We start from the raw sequence: 22,216 nt of genomic DNA, 5'->3' as shown, positions 1-22,216 counted from the left end.
AGTGAATGTTCTGAATATTTAAAAAGAAAATGCATATTCCATAGTAATGCAAAACAAATGTACTGCATTAAGTACTTTGCCTTTGCCCTGTCTGGGCTTGGTCTCCAGAATTTTTTTCTCTGTATTTCATTATTCATTAAGTTTACAATGTGCTTTTAGTAGTACAGCTTTGGTTTTGGTTCCCAGAGACAAATCAGATTCTAGGCTTGGTTCTAACTTGGCTCTGACTTGAAAGTATTTGGCTTGTCCAGGCATATATATAAAATGAGCAGCCAAAAGAGAAATGTTCCCATATTTTTTACTCTGAGCGTCAAGGAGAGAGTGTCAAGAATTTCCTTTGTAGATGAAACAGCAAAGTACAGTAACACTAACAGTTGCTGCAATTTGCTTTTTCATTGCCAGTGCACAGAAAACTGCTGCTGGAGGCTGCTGGTATGGCTTGAAATACTCATGCAGCTTTCAAAAACATGAGAGAGAACAGATGCATTTACCAACATCTCCATAATTAAGCTGCTAATACTGATGAGAAACTTGCCATATTGAAATGCTTTTTGCTGCTAGGGAATGCTTTCTGATACAGATTTGCCCCATTCCATCCCCTTACTGTTACATGAACACTGCACCAGTTATGTAGGATGTGAAACATCCTCTTCCTTTATTCTTTAGCTTTGCCTAGCTCTTTCTGACACAGCAATAAGTACCTTCAGAGAGAAGATTTTTATCTCCTATTGCTTGATCTGACGTGCCTGAGCATAGACGGCATCATCATTGCTACCACAATCCATGAAAATCTCATCGCTCTTCTTTTTACATTTACTTCTCATCTTTTTCAGTTTCATCTTCTGACTTAGCTGTGTTCCAAATATTCATCTTCCATTAAATAGTGCCATTACTCCACTTAGGAAGTGTTGATCAACCTTGTATGCACTCTGCACATACAAGCTTAATTGATTGCAGTGGAAATTCTGGTTACAGAGAACTTGTTCAATTTGACCCTTGGCAAGGCTTTCAGAATTTAAGTATTTTTTCATGTTCTTCCCATACTTCTGATCTCTCTAGGCCTGTCTGAATCTCTAACACAGACACAATGCTGTAAATACTTCCTTAGGCTGCTAGGGGAGTATCAGAATGCGTCCTTTGGAAAAAACAGTCTCTAGTAAGAACACCACATCCAAATATTTTTTGTCATTTTGCTTAGCATTTTAGGTTGAAACTGACCCAAACAAAAACCCACAACATGATTCTCTTTCCATGAAAGCTCAATAAATCTTTCAGCACAGTAAATGCATCTCAACTGTATCAGATAAATCGGCACAGAGAGATATTAAGTACTTTTTCTGTAAAGAGAAGATATTTTGCTGACCCTAAGAAAATTTCATTTTTATCTCAATATTTGTGTTGCATAACATGTTTCCTTCATTGACATTCTTGAGTTTGCTTTTTGGGGTTTTCTGGGTTCCCATCCCCCTTCCCTCCAGCAAGTTTAATTTTTATGTCAATATGTGTATGGCATAACACATGGGCTTCCAATATCCTCAAGGTTTTCTCTTCATTGCATATTTAGCTGTTCTTTATAGGTTGATAGGGCAAGCACTAGTAGAGAATTTTATGGCAATTGAGACATATGCAAATTTTAGCTCTGAGTTAAATTTTTATAAATATCAGCTATATCATTCTGTAATTTATAACCATGTGATTACAATTTACAGCATTTTTCAGAAAGACAAGCTATGCTGGAAAAGTGAAATATTGAAAACTTGAGTAACAGAAAGAAAAATAATCTGACTGTAACAGTCACTGGATTTTTCTTAAGCAAAGAATATCCCATATGTCTCTGCTATCTCTCCACAATGAGACAGGACTGAATTTTATTTTATGAATTTCTCATGCCTTAATAGAATATTTATGAGTTTCACAGATTCCCTACAGAAATAAAGTAAGGAAAAAGGCTTCCTATATTTGTTATAATCAGTGAAAGGAAATGCTGAAGGTCATATAGCATGTATCTCAACAGAGAACACTTCAGAATGTTAGCTAGGGAGAGCTCTATTTATAATATAGCTCATTTTATGGAAGAAGACGTTGAAACCATAATTAATTTACATAAGATATTCAAACCATCTGTAGTTGATATTGTTATTCCACATAAGGGGAAACTAATGATGGTTAAATATCAAAGGAAAACCTGGAGAGCCTGGATATGAATTTCCCTGGTCCAATCACTGGGCATAGCATGCCCCAGAACAGTAATGGATCGAATATTATTCATTCACAGCACAAAAATTCAGCTTACCTTGCAATGAATTGAAAATTGAGAAGAGGTACAGGAAAGCAAGAGTTAAGGGACCCCAGGCAAAAAAGGCAAAGCCCCATGTCATGCCCAGGAGGAAGGTCAGGCTGACCACGCTGCGGAGATTCCTCAGGATCTCTTCCTTGAGGCTCCGGTTGGTTCTTTTCCCGTTCCTCCCGCAGATTTGCACCATCACCACGATGAACATGGCAACATTCATTAGAAACATGATTCCAAAGTAGCCGGCACAAGTCACGTAAAAGACAACTTCATTCTTGATCCAGCAGCTGCAAAAAAATTTAAAATAAAATAAAGTAAAATAAAATAAAATAAAATAAAATAAAATAAAATAAAATAAAATAAAATAAAATAAAATAAAGGAGCATTTTTGGTTAATGGAAACTGCCCTTCCATTAATCATACAACTAAAGGAAAATAAGCTGATTTCTGATACCACCGATGCAGAAATATAGTGTAGAATGAAACATTTGTCCATTTTCTGTTTGGAAACAGGATGAAGCCCAGAGGCATCTTAAGTGACTATGGCCTATAGTACTAAAATATGAGAAATCTGAGGGTTGTATCACACTTTAGTTAAAACTAGTTAGAAAAAGTGGGAAATGGTGGGAACTGCAATCCCATCATGAACAAAGTTCGGACTCAGTACACAAAAATTCACTGCTGTCATCTGTGTGAAGCATTGAGTGCTTTAGAAACAGAATGGGCAAACTTGGATCTTCACTGTCAAAATCTCAAGTTTCTACCACTGGAGCTAAAGAAGAACTTGAACATGACTGTAGAAGAAGCAGGACTTTTGAGGTAGCCATTTGACAGACAGCCATAGGAGAGCTCTAACTAATTCCTCTTGCAGCAAATGGCCTGAAAGCTCAGCATGAAACTATAATAAAATTTAAAAAATTAAAGTTTTATTTATCATAATGAGGCTTTGCCAGGCAAGGAAAAGAGCACTCACATAAAAATTTTGGCATTTGGAGTTATTATCTGGACTTCAAGAGAAGAACATAGAGGACTATTGAACTACATTGGCAAAAGGCTGCTTGATTTACAAAGGAAACTATTTTTATACAAATTCTTTTTTTGTTCTTACCTAGAAAATATACTTTTCATTTAAGACAAACCAAAACAAGTATTTTTATTTTATTTTCATGAAAAAAACTTTTGCCAGAGGCATGTTTGTTCCTGGCATTGGGTAATGCAGATTTACCTCCAATTTTCCTAACAGCCTTCTTCATGTTACAGATCTTAATCATTCAGAGTTTTGCCCCTTTTTGCTTGTTTAATGCACCATTGACTTTTCCAAAGCAACTATAAATGCTAAATTTCAAGAGATCAAAAGAAATACTCACAAGTCATCTCCTCCTTGCCCACTTGCATCTCTGCCATATAACTGTTTGCCATAAATATGACTTGCATTTGTATTAGCACTTGCTAAAACAATTGCTATCACCAGAGCTGGCAAACCTGTAACACAAGAAAACTCGTGAGCTGTCAAATCTCCTAAACTTTCAAATTCACCGGGCTAAGCTGAATTACTGATATTTCTATCCCTATTACTTTAGTGCACAGCATCCTGAGAAAACTGCACTGAGAAGGTAGAAGGAAATAATTTTCCAAACAGTACAAATATATAGAATTATCAAAACAATTAACAGGCATTAATGAATAAGCCTTGTAATGTTCTGTAAGGTAGAAGAAGTTTGGTATGTGATAAAGAAATTAAAGTAAAATAATTAACTAAAGTAAAATAATATCCCTTAATTGCCCAAAGTTAAATTTGCAGCTGCACACAGGCTCTCATCATACAGAGAAAATATTAACAAATTATTGCAAAAATGGGATATAGTGGAGGAATTTTTTGAGGTATTTTTTTATGCTAATGTGAATTCATAAAGTTGCGTAACTGGGGAACACGAACTTAAATCTGTAATTTCTCCACTGTTTCTTTCAACCACATTATATTATCTGCACCATATTATATATCTTCTACAGCACTATACATATTATATGTGGTCCCCTTGCTTCCGTAAAGCAAACTATGTACTTTTTAATAAAAAAGCAGAGGGAGTATTTGGGAAAATGGACAACTACGCAGAAGAAAACTCTGCAGAAAGGTACAGCTCACACAAAAGAAATGCATGTTTCCTGATATGCCTTATTTACATGTCTTATCCTTGCTATAACAGAACAGATTCAAAGGGGAAGAGGTTAATTTGCTTTTCCGACCACTCAGTCCTTGTCCTCTGCTGAGGTTGCCAAAGAGGATGCTAGTTGCCAATGGAAAGACATCAATTATCAGCTGCACTGAGGTCAGTGCTCTAGCCTAAGGTTAATGGCTTTGCATTGTGTTGTATTATTTCAAACACAATATGCGCATTCAGGGAGAAACCACAGATTCCTGATACAGACAAAAATGAAGAATAAAAGTCTTGCTGCCTGAGCCTTGCAGTTATTTTTCAGTATTACTTTTTCCATTTCTGTCCTGCTGTGTACATTGCTTAGGGCAGCCAGGATCTCTTGGTAGTTTAAACGCTGCGCTAAATCTCAGAAAATTTTGGTTGTTTGTCATTCCACAATAGGCTTTGTGCTTGTTGGCAAGAAAATTTAAGCTGGAATTAAAGTTTTTGAAAGTCAATGCAAAACCTCCATAGGCTTTGCAGTAACTGCAAAAGTTTCTGCATTCATTGTGTGACAGAGTCCTCCAACTCTGACACAGCACTCACATTTCCCCTCTCCCACTCTGGCCTCTTTGGAAAACAAGACCAGTTTATCTGGTCTCTCCACTCATTCTGGGGCTGGGAGCTGCCCTGGGTGGGGAGTGCCAGTGAGAGTGTATTTACACAGAAGCACACGGGGGAACTCGGTGACAGAGAGGGCTGGCTGCTTGCCGGCACTGCTGCAGGCTGGGGAAGGAAACCACACACTGATATAAATTCTACTCTGTATTTCTGATAGAGAGCTTTTATATAGCAGCATTTACAAAAAGCATTTTATACAGCAGCATCCATCCTATGTAAAGATTGTGTCTAGTGAACTCACCCCAGCCAATGATGCAAAACTTCAGTATGTATCGCCGTATGTACGTGTTGAACACCTTCACTAGAGCAATGTACATGTGAACAGCTTCCAGTCCCATCCATGTAAAGGTGGCCAGAAGAAAAAAGTGCAAAAGTGCAGCCACAGCTATGCAGAGGCCATCAATATCAAAGGATGCAATCCAGCCATCGAGCAAGAAAATCAGGTTAAGAAAGAGCAGGGCTGTGCTCAGATTCATCAGGATTTTGGATGGATAATCTCGTCGTAGCTTCCTAATGAGAGAAGCACAGGTGCACATGATTAACTTGCTGCAATCACACAAACCACCTCCTGCAGTTGGGCTTACCCCTTCACAAAGTCAATAAAAGCACAAGGAACCCCTTCCAACTCAGTTTGTGCAATAAGACATTGTGTATTTCTGTGTGGGATTGTTGAAGGTTTCAGCTGCATGTGGTGGGGGTAAGCTACCAGTTCTTTGGGTCCATGATGAGCTAATAAACTGTTGCAATATTTTAACAACTGAATTTTTTATTAAAAAAACCCCAAACCTTTAAATTAAATATAAACCAGTACTTTTTATTTTAAATGAAAACAGAAAAAAGTATAGCTGACCAGAAGGTCCTCTGTGTTCTATTCATATGTGGCCTTATATGTTAGCTTAGTTTTTGGAATATATTGTCCAGTGGATGTGGTTTTCTGTTTGTTTTTAAATAGTCTCTTAGGAAGAGCGAAAAACATGTAATTTTTTTAAACTGATCCCCACTGAAATGTGCGTAATAAGGGGCAGCAAACAATTTCTACCAACTTGAACCAGAACACTACACCATAGGTAATGTAATAGGAATGCAATCACTGAAGATATTTAAAACTTGAAAAGTCCCTTCTTCAGCCCCCCTTCCCCCTCCTGTCCCCAGAAAATTATCCTTCTTTAGCAGTTACTATGTCCTGCCCTGTTACTGGCATAATGCTTTCTTTGTGTTGACATGACTTCATTTTCTCTTTTTACTGTTCACAGAACTGTACCACTGCAAAATTTTTGCTTTCTCTTGAGTCGCTTTCACACTTCAGCAGGACTTCTGTCGAAATTGTTGTAACAGTTGAAATTTATGTTCATTTTATCTCTTCCCACTTCTGTCTTAAGGGCTATAGAACGTAATTGCTCTAGTTGGAAATTTCTCTTCTTAAATTTGGAAATTGTTATGCTCACATAGGCAAGCTTTGGGGTTTTTTTGTAATAAAAAGCCTGTTTGACAATTTTAGAGTAATATCCATCTGTTCAAAATCTAGAGGATTCTGTCTTGCCAGAAGGAACATTTTGATACACATTCCTCTTATTCCCTGGTCTTAGCAGCACAACACATTAGAAACTGGAAGAAAGACTCTGAACTTCTGTCCCCTTGAAAAAGTTTCCACTTTACAACACTGTGATGCTGGTTTTGCAGGTTTGATTTTTTTTCAGCCATGGACTTCCCCTCCTAGGGAAATAAACCACACTAACCACGTAACTAACTTATTTTATTCTGCACATACAGGTACTTCTTTGTGATGTTCTTCACAGAATTAGTACTTACTCGAACGCAATGTATGTCAGAAGAGTTGCAGCTGAAAATATAGCAGATATTCCACAGCCTATGTAAGTGATAAAGGTCAGGACCTTGGTGTTCTGTGGGTCGATTTGCGTCACGGCTCTCTGCAGGTCCTGCGAGAGAAGGAAGAGACATTGGCCATAGGCAGCACTTCTGCTGCGAGCACAGCACTCTTTCTTGGTAATGGGTCGAGCAAAACTGAAAAAAAGCACTCTGGCAATACCACTGTAACCTTGACACTGGGGTTCATTTTTGCTGCGTGTTCTCGGTCTGCAGTTGTTACACCTCTCACTTCCTTCCCCCAGCTCTCCAAAACATTGTGCTGTAAGTATTATAACTTCTGGGAACAGCAGATAGAGCCTGATTCTGATCCTTATAATTCAGTACTAGGAATTGAAATGTCCTTCTCTGGAAAAGTCTCCAGTGTCCAAACTTTTTAATTCTGTTGCTTCTATACAACTCTTTTTCAGAAGATGCAAGATTTAGAAAAATGTAGCTTAAAAGTATTCATACTGAAATGTGCAACATTGTAGGGAATTTTTGGCCTTTTTGTTATTTAAAGTCCATAGGAGTTGATGCAACTAATCATGTACAGGTGAAACCAAGGGCAAGCTATTGCATTTTGGATTTAGGGTCTGTTTTGATATAAGAACTATGCTTTTAAATATAATCGGTCAGAAAAGCAGTGATAAAGACAACAGGAAAAAAAATTGGAAATGAAGCAGGATTCTGCTTCACAAAATTCTAGGGATTTTCTTTTTTTTCTGTCTAACTGTAACTGACACATGGTACCCTCTGAGAATGAATGTCAGTGTTATTTCCTTTTTTAAAGAGTGTTCAGATTTATATCACAGTGGAGAAAATGTGTGCAAACACTAAGATATGGTTATGTCAATTCTACAGTCATTTTCATTGCTGTCCCTAGCAAAACTAGCTAGCAAAAAGAAACATTAAATGCTACAAAACTCTGCATGTTTTGTAGGAAGAGGCAGGAGCAGGTTTTTCTTACTATCCATACCAGCCTTATATGACAGTTTACTTATATGTAAGGAGATTGTTTTTTGGAAATAACTTAGTATTTAAATTAAAGTCAGAAAAAATTATTAAAATGGAAAAGCAACTAGAATGGTCAAAACTATGTAAAAATCTATTGGAATGCAGCCCAAATTCAAAGACCTTCTGCCTTATTTCCTACTGCCACTGAAGCATTCAGAGAAGAGAAGGGGCTCATTGAATATATCCTGAAGAAAGCCTTTTCTTAATCCCTTTGGGGATGAAAAGGGGAACAAGACCATCATTTAGCTTGCAAGAAGACACAAAGTTTGTGGCTTTTCCATATCTACATCTCAGCATGCTGTGACGAGAGCAGTTCTATTAAGAAGGGTCTGGAAGGCCAAAGCTGAAAAAGTCAGCGTATGTGGCTCTCTTGTGTGGTTTAAGTCCTATTTGACACTGCCACAAGTTACTTCAAACCCCAAATACTTCCACTTAGGAATTATTCCTGCTGCGACCAGGAGCCAACATCTTTTCTGCAGCTATGTTTTACAGGCCAAAGAATGTTAATTTCAGCTGGAAAAAAATGTATCAGCCCATTATTGAGCATAAACAACCACCAAAAGTTCAGAAAAGATAGCACTATTCCATTTTTTCCTGTTGGGATTTTTTTTTCTTCTGGAAAACACTTCACAAGTGCAAATTGCTGGAGGCTGTGCTGCTGAGGCTGAAGTGCCCCCATATGGTTCCCTCTTTCATCTCCTGGACAGACACTGCTCTGCCAGCCACCCTGACTGGAGACTTTGCTTAAGGCTCTGACAGAGTGGGCTACGTGTTCTGTACCAGTGCTCCGTGAGCAGCCTTTTCCCAAGAGAAGGCCTGTAACATAAGGCATCCCCAAAACTGAGTAAAGGCAAGTAAGAAAACAGCCAATATGGATTTACACATTGTGCAAAAGGTGCCACTTCATAGTTTATGACATTAGATAAATCTTGTCAAGTTTGAGAACTGGATTTGCAAGGGACAAGTCAGCCTTTCTATTTAAGGATGAAAGAGAATTATTGTGCTCCCTTGACTTTTCATCCTCATTACTATTTCTGCTGTCTGGAGGATGTTTTTCTTTCCCTGTTTTTCCCTACAATGATTCGCTTTTCTTTTTGTTCTGAAAACAGCATTTCTAACTATTTCTCATGCTTTTTTTTTTAATTTTCCTTTTTCCCCTGCAAGCAACTTCTCATTTTCTCAATCTGGAAATTTCAAATAGACTTTCTTATTCACTTCCCGCATGTTCCACACCTCCTTCCTCAGATGCAGGTCATTTTTGTCAGATTATACTGTTAAGGGATATGTCAGAGATACACTAAAACTTAGGACTCATTAAGATCACTTTTTTCTCCTGTCTCTCTAGGAGAAATATTAGTACCGGGCCTTAGTTGTATTAAGTTGGATGTTATCATATGTTATTTGTAATTTGGTATCATTCCGAAGTTTTAATCTCAGGTCTTTTGTGGCACAGTATTTTTAAAACATAGAAAAATCTCATGGGTATGTTTTAATTATTTAAAAATAATATTTAGCCACTTTTAAATAATTTAATAATGATAATAATAACAACAACAATACTATTCTTCCACTGCTAACTTTATTCGTTATCTCATTCCTGAATCCTTATTGCTAGCTACTTTGTTATGACAAGATAACTTATGATAATATGGGGGAAATAATGTATTATTTTTATTATAAATTATATGCAAAAGAAAGAACCCAAGTAACAAAAATGTGAGTTGTCTTGCCACCAGATAAAAGCTGTGTTGCTGTTCCTGGGAAAAGTAACATGGTGAGTAGTGAGCTTGCCTACCATTAGCACCCCAAAATGTGTGAGGTGGTTGCATAAGCACACAGTTTCATTTTCATTGGACTCTGCATCCACCTGGCAGCCCGCAGGGTTCCAGCCACCACTGCCACCTGTGGAAATGAAACAGGAGAAACTGGTGTCCAACAAACACATGTCAACCTCTCTTTTAGAAGATTTCTCACTTCATCCTGTGCAAATGCAGAAGTGCTTTCTCAAATTGAATGAGCCAGCATTAAAAACAACTGCAAGAGAAGCAGGTGTCAGATTTCCTAGTTTCTGCAAAGAATCACCCCAGATGAGTGCCCAGAAATGGACTAATGAGCAGAAGCAAGAGATGGAGATGTGTAATAAAGGTAGGGAGCTTTTTGGTTGGTGAGTAAGACGTGGGTCGCGCATTAAGACACGCCTTAGTTTTACCCAATAATAAGATGGTTTAGAACTCCTTTTCCCCCCACTGATGTGATGTCTACACCTGCCTGCCTCCCACTCATCTATCCTCAGGCACATGAAGGCTTTTACGGCCCAGGAGCAGAGGGTCCCACCCTTCCTGTCTGCAGCACGTAATGCAGAAGCTCAGAATGGGTAATCCCAATGATCTCTGGCGGCCTTAAAAAAAAACATGAAGTGAGCTATTCCCAACCCACTCCACATGAAAAGGCCATTCTGAAAAACGAGTAGAAAGATTTTGGTTTTAAAAATTAAATGTTGAAAAGTAAAAAGTGTTTCTTTATTCATTTTCTCCCTGCCAAAATATGAGCTAGTTTTGTGAAATCATTCTTATTCTCTGACTCTTAAAGACATTTTTCTCATGGCTCTTGACAAAATCCAGCCTAATTTGCTCTGTAACTTCAAGACAATCAGACACTCAAATTCAAAACATTCTCCCAAAATACTATGAAGAATACTGTGAAGATGTTCCAAAACCACTTAAAACTATTCTCCACTCAAGTAGCCACTGTGAATAGTTTCTTCCCTCCCTGTGTGTTTCTCCTTTAATGTGATTCTTAAGTTCAGCTTCCTAACTAGTTTCTATGATTTTTTGCTCATTTTAACCCTCACGAATTCTTCTCAGTTGCTCTGTCTGTATTCCTACTTTGAAATACAAATTTGGATGTTAAATTTTATTTCTTGCAAGACTCTGTGTACTGAACCTCTCCACCCAAAATCCTCAGCTCTATCTGTTTCATTGTAAGGCAGAGAAACTTCTCAGCAGTGATCTCTAAAACAGAGACATCTGGAAATTCATCCCAGAGAACAACACACACAGGTTTGGCACTAGCGACCATTCTTTGATGAAGAATGTTCTAAAATGTTGCTTTATTAACATGAGTCTCTGTATGTGACCAAAAAAGCTTATAATCTGTAACAGTCACAATGTTACACCTATATAACCCAGTTCTTAAAAAAATGAACAGTTAAAAGTATGGCTAAGAACCATTCATGTGTCTGAGTAGCATTAGAATTTAATTTGCTCATACAGACAGGTCAGAGAAAAACTGCAGATATGGGAAAAATTGGAAGAACTTAATGGAAAAAATGTAAATGTTAAAAACATTTACATTAAAAACAAAGTTTTTAAAGGAGTATTTAAAATTTGCTGTTACAAGTAACTTTGTTACCCAGAAGAAATTATACACTTCATTGATGGGACTTTATTGAATCCTGAAAGGATTGATTTACAAGCAAAACAGCCAATACTGCAACCAATTTTAAGACTCAGACATATTTATCCTCCTCATCAAATAAATTACAGTATTTTCAAACTTACCATTTTTGTTCATATCCCAGAAGACACAGGTAGGTTTAGGATCTTCCTAAGAACAGATGTAAAAGTAGACTTTGTATATCTCTTCAGACATAAATCTCATCATTTAAAACAGATGTTGCAATGCATATATTTTCATTTAATGAGCTGAAGAATCCATATAATTAGACAGTTGAATATTTGCCTAGTGTCAAATTAGAGTTTTTTTCTGCTAGAAAAACAGATTTGTCGAAATTGCAAAATCTAGAGCACTGCTTCTATGTACTGTTTAACGGTTCCTTTTGCACATCCTCAGAATAATGAACTTTTCTCATTACTGAAGTTACCCATGAATATGATGTCTTTATATAATATGAATACTTTTACCTGTTTACTGCCTTAGGGCTTCTCCATGAATCCTCTATGTAAAGCTTGAAAATGTACAAATGACTGCTGAACCCATGTGTAGGTTGTTTTGCCTCACCTTAAAATACTCATTATAATGCAATGCAAGACGAAGTCAATTGAGCTGTGACAATTACAAACCAGGTTCTCATTACATAAAAAATTTACTTAGGTATTGCATTTTAACATTTTCTTTAATGTTTCAAGTGCTAGTTCCTCTTTTGGATTAGATACTGAGAATGGAGTCAAGCTCACACATTTTCTAACTGGAACAGTATGTGCCAAAAGGCTGCATTTGGTCTGCATTTCCCTGAATTTACTGTAGTGATCTTTTATAAGTGTTTCTGTCCATTCCTCTGATGAAAACCACATAACAACAAAATCATTCTGGGAACTATTAACAAAGCAAATAATGTTTGGTCAAAGAATTTAAGTAATCATGAAGTTACAGTGTAATAAATTATGTCATGAATATGGTCATTAAAAAAGGTTTCACCAACAGTTATTGGCACAAAATTACTTCTGAGGGGCAGAATCAATTGTTTTGCAGATACATGTTAGTTCATGAATGAAGTATGAATGTATGAGGATGGGAGAGATTATTTGTTTCCATGTTGTGCTTGCATGCTTTTGTTCTAGACTTCTTAATTTTGATTTGAGTTTGATCTTACTCAAAATCCATTCATATAAATCAGGTTATAATATTAGCCTTTACCATATATAATCTGCATTCCTCTTCCTCTGAATAATCAGTCTTGTTTTACCTGAATTTTGGTATGCTTAATTGTAACCTTCACATAATCTTGAAGATCCTGAATGGTTAAGTTTCCAATACTGCATGCTACCACGAAACTGGTCAAATTGGCAGGATTTTCTGTATCCTTCAAGAGATTTAAGAAAAATGTAGTAAGTGCTTACATGGCACATAACATAAAAGCCAGAGTACACAGTTTCATTTTTGCAGCGTGCCAGAATAAGTAAGTTGTCAGCATTTCTGTACTTTTGATCACACAATATAAGAATCTTACATTTATAAAATCAAATTATGGGTTAGTCTCATGGAAGCTTTCCTATTTTTCTTGTAGCCATAAAGCATAGGCACAATTACAGAGAGAGGTTAGAAGGCAAACAAAATTATAACTCAAACATTGTGGCAGATAACAACCCATGATATGATTAGCTCATTTCCCTAAACAAGCATGAACGAGCTCACTTATCTTATTGTTGACACGGTCCTTTAGTAAATGCTAAGCTTTTAGTGAATAAACTGTTTTCTGGATATAGTTGCTAAGTCACTCTCAGTCTTACAATGAATGACTATGAAGTAGTAAATAAATTCAAAGCAATGTTACATACTGAAAAGGATAGCATTTTCTGTAAGGTCTTATTCGATAGGAATTGAAATAGAATTCTGACATTATCACTGACCAGTAGGATTTTTAACCTGCAGCTGACAATTTTCCAGAAGAGGTGGTTTCCTTGGAAACGAATTATTTATTGAAATGGGAGTGCATTAGCAGTGCTATTTTCTTTTGATAGGCTTCTATTGGAACCTGCATATTTACATGCCTGGTTGGAAAGCTTGGTTACTGCCTGTGGCAGATCTTAAGTAAAAAAAAGTTTAGTCAAAGAATTTAAGAATTTATTGCCACTCACTTTCCCTCCCAAAATCTGGTCTGCCAAACTCCTGAACCCTTGATTCCTTCCATTTAGGAGTTTTGTTAACATAACAAGACATCAGGTTTCAGCTCAGCACTGGGCTTGTGAGATCCCACCACTCATGGGAGACACAATAGCTCCTGTTATTATGTGGATATTATCCTGAGAAGAATATTTTATTTCCCAAGTAACATATCCAAGAATTTTCAGACAAAGTATTTCAGATTATACTGGAGCTTTGTGGCAAAATTTCCTCAAACCTTAAAAATTGAAGAGGAAAGAACATACAAATCTCTAGGCAGTTCTTTAGTATTCAGACAAGAAAAAGTCTCTTGGCTACCACCTAAATCTGAGCATCCAACAAAGTCTATGAAAGTCCTTGGACATATTTCCACAGGTTTCAGTGGATTCTGTCTGTAGCAGATAAGAAAAACGAGACACAGTTGGTCTCTTTAGTGAAGGCAATTTAATGTATTCTTATGTGTGCTTTAAAGTAAAATACAGATTTCTACTTATTTAGCCATAAGGCTGTGTTCAGCTGAAGTTCAACAGTTCAGGTACAGATGTTTACACTGAACACACCTGTGTTTGGTGAAGTGAATCCCACCCTGAACAGCTTTTATTTAGCCTTGTAAGTAAGGGAACCATCTATAATGAATTACAAGCCAAAACTTACTGTAATTCTCTCAGTTGCAATACAATAACCCCCCACTTCCAATAGTGCAAAGTATGTTTCACTGTTATGTTGAATTCTTTTAAGGAAGACAACTAATAGCATTCAGATATTTGTAATTGCACATGGAAGAAATATGAAATGCAATACAAATAAAATACTCTTATACTAAGGGATAAAGTTATTTGGTTTGAGATGGCAAACTGAGTTTATTTGTAGGCCTTATTTTAATCCCCTTTTTCTTTAACTTCCTTTATTTTTAGACATCCTAAAAATGTGAGGATTGCACATTTTAAATTCATTGTGCTAAACACATCACCCACGAAGACTTTGAAAAACACATAAAAAATGAAAGGCATTTTAGTTGCAAATTAAGGTGCAATTTTATGGTTTTTGTTTTTCAATGGCTTATTAAGTACCACTTAGAAATGCATTCTGGCACCATTAAGGGACACATTCTGACTTCATATGATTTTATGCCATTATGACCAGCCTCCATCTGTATTCTTCTGGGTTTTTTTTTATTAAAGATATTCATCCTGTTTTTCTCAAAAGCAGGCTTAAAACGAATACAATTTAAAATAAAAATACTTTGGGGTGTATTTCAGAAGGCAACTGTGGGTCATGGGTATTTTCTTGCCTAGATTATCTGAAGAATCTGGATACACTGCCAATAAAAACGATAATATAGGGACAATACAATACTACGGAGTTCTGCGGATGCACAAGAGCCAAAGGTCACTTGAAATACTGATGGGAAAACAAACCCAAGTCTTCTGAGACACATTCTACAGTTCACCATGAAACAATGTTTCCTTCTTAATTAACTCTTTTTTTTTTTTTTTCAAATAGCTGTGGTTTTGGTTTTCTTTTTCCAAGCTGCAAACTCTTCCTAACATTTTTGGCACCTACCATTCAGGCACTATTTACAATTACCATTTGATAAGACACAAAAAATAAAACATCAAATCTACATGAGCATGTTTAGGTTTCAGGTACAAATATTGTTCTCCTTATTCCTATTAAAATATGGTATGCTTATACGAACACAGGTATGAAAAGAATAGTGTGTGTGTATATATAGATGAACAAAAATTCTCTGGCTCCTAACCATCAGCCTGGGATTCCCAACTGAATATAGAGCGGTCAGCTGGACATGACTGCTAACCAGCTCTTAAAAGGAAAGGAGAGTACTTGGCAGTGTTATATGCCAAATTCCCTCCTGATAGAAAAGAACCTGTCTCCACTGAAAATCAAGGAGTTTTATTAATGCATTTTAACAGAATTCAAGGCTTTTTTTAAAGGCTTTTGCTGCTTTCCTCTGATTTTAAGCAGTTGGGATATAGTTTTCCATAGACTATCCTGAGAAAAGGTTTATTTCACATGTGAGAGGAATTTGCAGTTAAACCACTGACTTCAACTCAACTTAGGCACTTCAATTATTTTGCTGCTCTGAACATCAGACTGTCTTTAGTGCCTACATTTGCTGTCATCTTTTAATTCCTGTAACTCATTAAATGCTGTGAAAGGATTACACTACGGGAAACTTTTAGCAGATGGCTTTGATTCACCCTATCTGTAGTAACTTCAAGCACATTAATGCTTACCTGAAAAAGACCATTTTTATTGAAGAAAGTAAACTGAGCCCTGGATATAACTTCAAACTCATCTTGACTTAAATTCTTCAGTAAACTTGGTGGCAGAACAACAGAAGCGATGGCACTTGTCTGATTCTTGTCAAAATCTATCTGTTAAAAAAAAACAACAGGAGAACATCTTCAAACAATAAAGAAACCATATGTTGTCCACAACTGGGTTCACACTCTTAAACAGAAATATCTAGATATGGGACTAGAACCAATCAACACTAAAATTACTTGTGTCTATATTAGAGTTGATGCAATAAATGAACTTTTTAAAGGCTAGGGAGGTTTCCCACTTTTCCAGCATGAGATCAGCCTTCTGCTACAAAAGGGTATTAGATAAAACCAGCAAAGAAACAAACTCCTTCACTGCTATAATGATGATTTGGAAACAATGAAATGGTAATTATGACAGTCATAACCATTTTCAGTAGCATTCAAAATACTTTTCCTCATAGCAAACAACGTTGAGAACTATAAGATATGCTCTGAATCTTTGTTTATTAAATTGTATTAGTTGCCTTGATCTGCACATCTGAAATAATTTTCTTATGAGCTTTTATAGTTTCTCTGGAAAGCAGATTTAAAAACTATTAATGTCAGTTTTCCATATTTATTGTGCTCTGTAACACAAAAAAAAGACACTTTCTGACATCATATAAATTTAATCTTTATAGACAATGTATCAGAAATCTAAAAGCCCTCTGCAGCCCAGGAATATAACAAGTGAGTAGGAAATAAAAGAGGATGCAACCCTGCATTTTATTAGCAATTCTGTGACTGATGCCTTTCCCACCATGGCCTACTCAAGGTGTGGCACCACATCCATTGAAGGAAGGGGAACAAGCCTGCTCACAGTATAGTAAAGCCAGCTCACTCTATAGTAAAAGCACTTCAGAATTTACTGTGAGATATGGGAACTCCCACTACTGACTCCCCCAGAGGCATCCTGGCCATGTACTTATGCCTCTCATGGACAATTGTGTCATTCTAAAAGCACCATTAGCTAATAGAAAGTTAAAAGTCGTAGGCTATTGACAGATTATGCACCCTTGGAAATCAGTAAGAAGTAGCCAACAGACATCTCCTGACAGGGATACATGCAGTTCAAAACCAGGTTTTCAGAGGTTGATTCTGCCACAGTAAACAGAAAGTGTGTACGTGATAAAGATGTCCCATTAGGCACTGTCTGCAAATAGAGTAGAAGAGGCTTCTCCAAAGAAGCATGGATATATTACAGGAACAATTTAATAATATGAATCACCAAAACCTAACTTAGTCAAAGTTTTGGCAAGAAACATAAAGACACAGGGGACTGAAATAGAATCTTTCCAAATTGCCACGGATAAATTTGCTTGGTATCTACTTTAAGAAAAAAATACAAGAAAAAAAAATATCTGGAAACATTCTGACATACAGCTTGAAGAGTTTAATGTTCCCTGATGAGCCCAGGATAGATCATCACTACAGTGGTGAAAAACGTGGGCTTTCACAAGGGAATCTCCCTCCAGCAGGGACAGAAAGTATCTTTCTGACAGGCATGGAAAATATAAACGGTGCCCACAGCTGCTGCAACTTTTCTGGTAGGAAGGATGCTAAGAATTCTCAATCAGCTGTTGGAAATGTGAAAGTCAGAAAAGAAGCTCATGTTCCAATAGGAACAGTATAAATTATTTGACGAAGTTTGGATTTTATGATTATTTAGACAGTGCTGTAATAAATGATTCCTGGACGAGAAAATTCCTGGATGTCCTCAAGCCACAGATGGTAATTTCTGTTCTATGTATGATCATCTAAAACCTGGCTTCAGAATTTTCCTTTCCTCTTTCCATAAATAAAGGACGAAATCTGCAGGAGAAACATTCCTTTGATAACAAAGAACTATTCAGCTTCACAAACAGCTATTGAGCTTCATTAATATGAGAGCTAAACAAAAGTAGATTTACAATCACCAAAAAATTCTGATAAAATTGATTCAAAGGAATTTTAACTAAAATATCTAGGAATATAGATATGTGAAAACTCAAGTACATTAAATCTATTTTTTATCCATTTAAAAAAGCATTTGAGTTTTGATCCAATGTTTACATCTATGCACAAGTCCTAAAGACTATTATATTACTACTACTTCTTCTAGGAAGTAGACATTTTTCTGTCTTCATTCTTGTTTTGATTTTTACAGTATATCATATTTTATAAAATGATCAGACATTTATTAGGATTGTTGTGTTGCCAGTTTGCAGCAGAAATTATTTTTTTTCCATACAATACTTATACTCTAGTGATTAGTCTGTAACTGTTTATTTAATGCCATATTTTGTTGAACTCAGTTTTAGTTCATCTGGCCCAAATGATGGCAGATTTTTTTCTCTTTCTGTGTAATATTTTCTGTGTGTTTCTCCAAGTAAGACTTACTGTACTTGAATGGTTAAACACCCAGGAAAATGAGATTACATTACCTCAGTCACAGACTTCCTATTTAAATGAAAAAAAATTAAAATGCACTGCATTTTTAAAAGCATTTAGGTGTCTTAAGACGTAGTGAAATTTATAAATTTTTGGCACCTCATCACTACTGATTTCAAAAGGACCTTTGGAAAATCCTGTTGGTGCTCATGTGCTGCTCAAGCAGTATTTCAAATTTTAAGATGTCTTTATTTTTCTATTTGTGGGAAAAAAAGCAAAGAAAAAATATTTTTGAGGTGAGGATAAATATCTTAACCATAGTATCCTGTCTAGATCCTGTAGCACTGGAGACCTTCCTAAATTTTGTGAGATCTCTTTTCAATTTATTTTTTATGTCTTGGCTGGTAAACCTCCACATGAATGACTTGAATGCCTCAGATATCCTAAATGGTACAAGCCAATCAACCCATATGTGGACAACTGGATTAGACTTAGGTTTCTTTTAGCACTTAATATTTAAACTGTACTGGAAGATCGAAGAATTTTATATCTGCAGAAATCTGTATGTAGATACCTATATATAGGTGTTTTATTTTAAAGCTGAAAGATATCAAAAGATTTGTTAGATGATCAGTAGTCAGTACCGCAGATTGTTAAAGGTTATTTTCCTTTTTCACTAGGAAAAAAACCCCACAAAACTAAAAAAAAGGTCAAGTGTGTTGTGGATTTATAAGCCAAATTTTATAAGCCAACTTTTTATCTGCATGGAATGTGAGTTTATCTGTGTTTCCTGTCACTCAAGGAAATACTACATTAATCTGTTATCTGTTTGGATGATTGTAGGAAAAAGGAAATAGAAAGTAGGGGGAGAACTGGGAGTTGTAAGTGGATTTATAGGAACCACAGTAAACACACTTGGAACAAGAGGCACATTTCATGTTCAAATACAGCTGCTTGTTCTGTACCTGGAAATCAGATGCATTATTCTGTGGACTGACGCTGAAAGCACCACCTTTGAATGAAGTTGAATTTATAGAAGACACTCCAAGTGCGAGATTCCGTGTTGAAATACTCATGGATGGTCCAGCAAAATGGATCTTTAAAGCCAAGGCATCAATAGTTTTTAGAGCTCTAAAAACAGAAATAAAAATTACTCTGAAAACTGAATACAGGAAAAAATCCCACCTATGCTCTGCATGCCCCTCACTTAACAAGATGATCCTCTTGTTACTATGCTTCTATTACCCATCTGTGTATTCACAAGGAGAGTGATGGACTGTAAATTTATGCATGTTTCTTGAAAACAAAAGCTTTTGACTGACAGAAATTGTGTGACTACATATCACTGGTCCTGAAATAATTTTCCAACAATACCTCTATCTATGCTGTGTCATGTATCAAAAGGCTTGTTTTCCATCCAAATACTTTTTCATGCACACTAAAAGAAGCAATATTTTTGTATCTGTTTTGGGAAATTGTTTTTGATGGAAATCAGAAAACTTTTATTTCCTTGTTTGTCTATACATGCAAGAATGAATCCTTACAGTCTTGCAGGTTGCTCTCAAAAGCTTTTCTCAAATGCAGAAATACTTACTCTGAAGATGAGGCTGCCAATACACTGTCTGAACTGGCCAGAATATTGGAAAAAATTGTCACCACGGTAGAACCCAGAGATTCATCAATTTCTTCATCGTTCACAATTTTTTTGAGCTTCTGCACAACATCATTTACTTTGTCTGAGGTCAGCTGCTGCCCCTCACCAGTGAGATTCAGAAGCTGATTGGCAATATCTGCTGCATTTTCTGTGAGCATACAGAGTAAAGCAAAAAGAGAAAACAATGCATTATAGTCCTGAAGTAGTTCAGAAACACAAATATTTATCATCACTATTGTAAGCTACGGTATGTTCTATGGCATATGTAATGAACATAGGATTCCATCATTTTGTCAAACTCATAATTTTTTTAAAAAAGTATATAGGATGTGCTAATTACATACTATCCTCATTGGCTGTGTCTTTCTTTTCTTTGTTTTGATTTGAGTTTGTAAATCAGAACTATTTTAGAAAGGGGGGATTGAATGGAAAAGAGAGGAATACAATGAATAGTATCTCTTTTTTTTTCCTCTTTATGCTATCTTTTCTTTTTCACTGGGAAAAAATTTCATTCTTGAAGTGAAACAAATGCATTCAATTTCCCTATTACTGAAAAAGTGTTCACTCTTTTAAGCTTTCTGAAGAAAGTCTGACCCCCTTGCAAATGCTTCAGTTCTTTCAGAGGATGCTACTCTTACTTGTCAGAGTCCTGTCAAGCACAACACACAAGAAAATTCATTACAAGAATCTCCCTGATAAGGAAATTTTGATAGCATATCCAATGGCAAAACATGTTAAACTGTAATTTCAATGCCACCTGGATAGAAAACTAATATAAACACTAACCTTTAACAACATCAAAACATTTAAAATTTAATGGAATTTGCAAATAACATTTTGAAAGATCATGCTTCTTTAATTTGCAAATAACATTTTGAAAGATCATCCTTTTTCGTTTCTCAACTGTCGGTGGGTTGTTTTTTATAATACATTTTTCTGAAATATTTACTTTGGAATGTTCATTTTACATCTTACATGACATGATGTTTTTCACATAATTTGAGTGCAAGTACCCAATTGACTGAGTGAGGCAGCCAGGCTCCCTAGGACACCAAAAGAGGCTTCTCCAAGACAGCAATTCAGAACAAGAGCTTACTGTAGGTGCATTGCATATTATACATATGACTGTATAATTCTCTTCACTAGCTTTGGCACTAAAAAGGACCATAACATTGTTGTCCTTTTATTTTATTACTCTTTCATGGCCAAAATGATATAAAAGGGTATTTTAGAAACAGAGAAAAAGTCTGCAAATATCTGATTTTAAGTCCAGTGAAGAGAGCAGGAGCCTTTCCCCTGGCAGGCATTCAAAATATTTAAAAATTTGTCCTAACTTGAATATCAAATAGAGGCAAGATACAACCTTCCTTTACTCTTGATTAAATTGCCTGAAGAGTTTGATTTAATTCAGTAATTGCTCTCCAGAGCTCTAAATGGGTGAGCTGAATTGAACTTGGGTGCACTTCCCCAGAGTTTAATTATTTACTTTGCACTGATTTTTTGATAAATATTTTTAAACAACTTAGCATAAAGAGAAAATATATTCTTCCAAAGACCACCACTAATACACCCACCTGTGCAATTTCTAAGATCAGGTTGACCCCAGTAGGATGTATAATTCTGCAGACCCAAATAGCTAAAGAGGAAAAATGAGAAAATTCATATGAAATATCATAACAAAATTACATAAATATTTCATAATTCTTATGTATGTTTCACAGTGGTCCACTCTTCTCAATTCCCAATATTTGTAGCAACATGGCCCCTAGTGAAACACAATACATACACTTGACAGTGAAAGTATATGATTGATTAAAAGATAGTGCTGAGAGAAATCCCAGTTTTTCAGTAGAAATTCTGGCTTTGTGTTTCAGGAAAGACCCAAATATTGACACAAACTATTATGCCTGCATTATGGTCTAGGCATACGCTGTTTCTATAATTTCTCCTTGATATAAATGGCTTTGATCTAGCCATAGCAAGACATACTGCCTCTCACAAGAACATGCACAGGAGCCACGTGAAGGTATAAATTTATTCCACCAATGAAAACTAGGGTAACTATTGGATTCAGGTTCAAAGCTAGGGGCAGATATACAGATTTCTTTTTTGTGGTTGTTCTTAAAGACTTACCATAACAAAATACAGAATCACAGAATGGGTCAGGTTGGAAAGGACCACAGTGGGTCTGGTCCAACTGCCCAACTCAAGCAGGGTCATCCTAGAGCATATGGTGCAGAACTGTGTCCAGATG

At 36.1% G+C, this 22,216-nt stretch overlaps 1 protein-coding gene across 2 annotated transcripts in view; it reads right to left on the bottom strand.

The window, feature by feature from the left end:
- ADGRG6 (adhesion G protein-coupled receptor G6) overlaps positions 1–22,216 on the bottom strand; it is a 109,959-nt gene that overhangs the window by 10,600 nt on the left and 77,143 nt on the right. For both annotated transcript variants that reach the window (XM_058021290.1, XM_058021291.1), the window contains exons 11-21: positions 21,537–21,598; positions 19,903–20,110; positions 19,274–19,439; positions 15,867–16,007; positions 12,692–12,808; positions 11,547–11,592; positions 9,782–9,888; positions 6,916–7,043; positions 5,348–5,616; positions 3,658–3,772; positions 2,294–2,577 (exon numbers count right to left, since the gene is read on the bottom strand). In XM_058021290.1, coding sequence (XP_057877273.1) covers positions 2,294–2,577; positions 3,658–3,772; positions 5,348–5,616; positions 6,916–7,043; positions 9,782–9,888; positions 11,547–11,592; positions 12,692–12,808; positions 15,867–16,007; positions 19,274–19,439; positions 19,903–20,110; positions 21,537–21,598 — 1,643 coding nt within the window. The remainder of the gene's footprint in view (positions 1–2,293; positions 2,578–3,657; positions 3,773–5,347; positions 5,617–6,915; positions 7,044–9,781; positions 9,889–11,546; positions 11,593–12,691; positions 12,809–15,866; positions 16,008–19,273; positions 19,440–19,902; positions 20,111–21,536; positions 21,599–22,216) is intronic.

This window comes from Melospiza georgiana, chromosome 3, assembly GCF_028018845.1.
Source record: "Melospiza georgiana isolate bMelGeo1 chromosome 3, bMelGeo1.pri, whole genome shotgun sequence".
Taxonomy (NCBI): Eukaryota; Metazoa; Chordata; class Aves; order Passeriformes; family Passerellidae; genus Melospiza; species Melospiza georgiana.
Note: the sequence above shows the minus strand (reverse complement) of the source record. Positions and strands in the feature narration are given on the sequence as shown.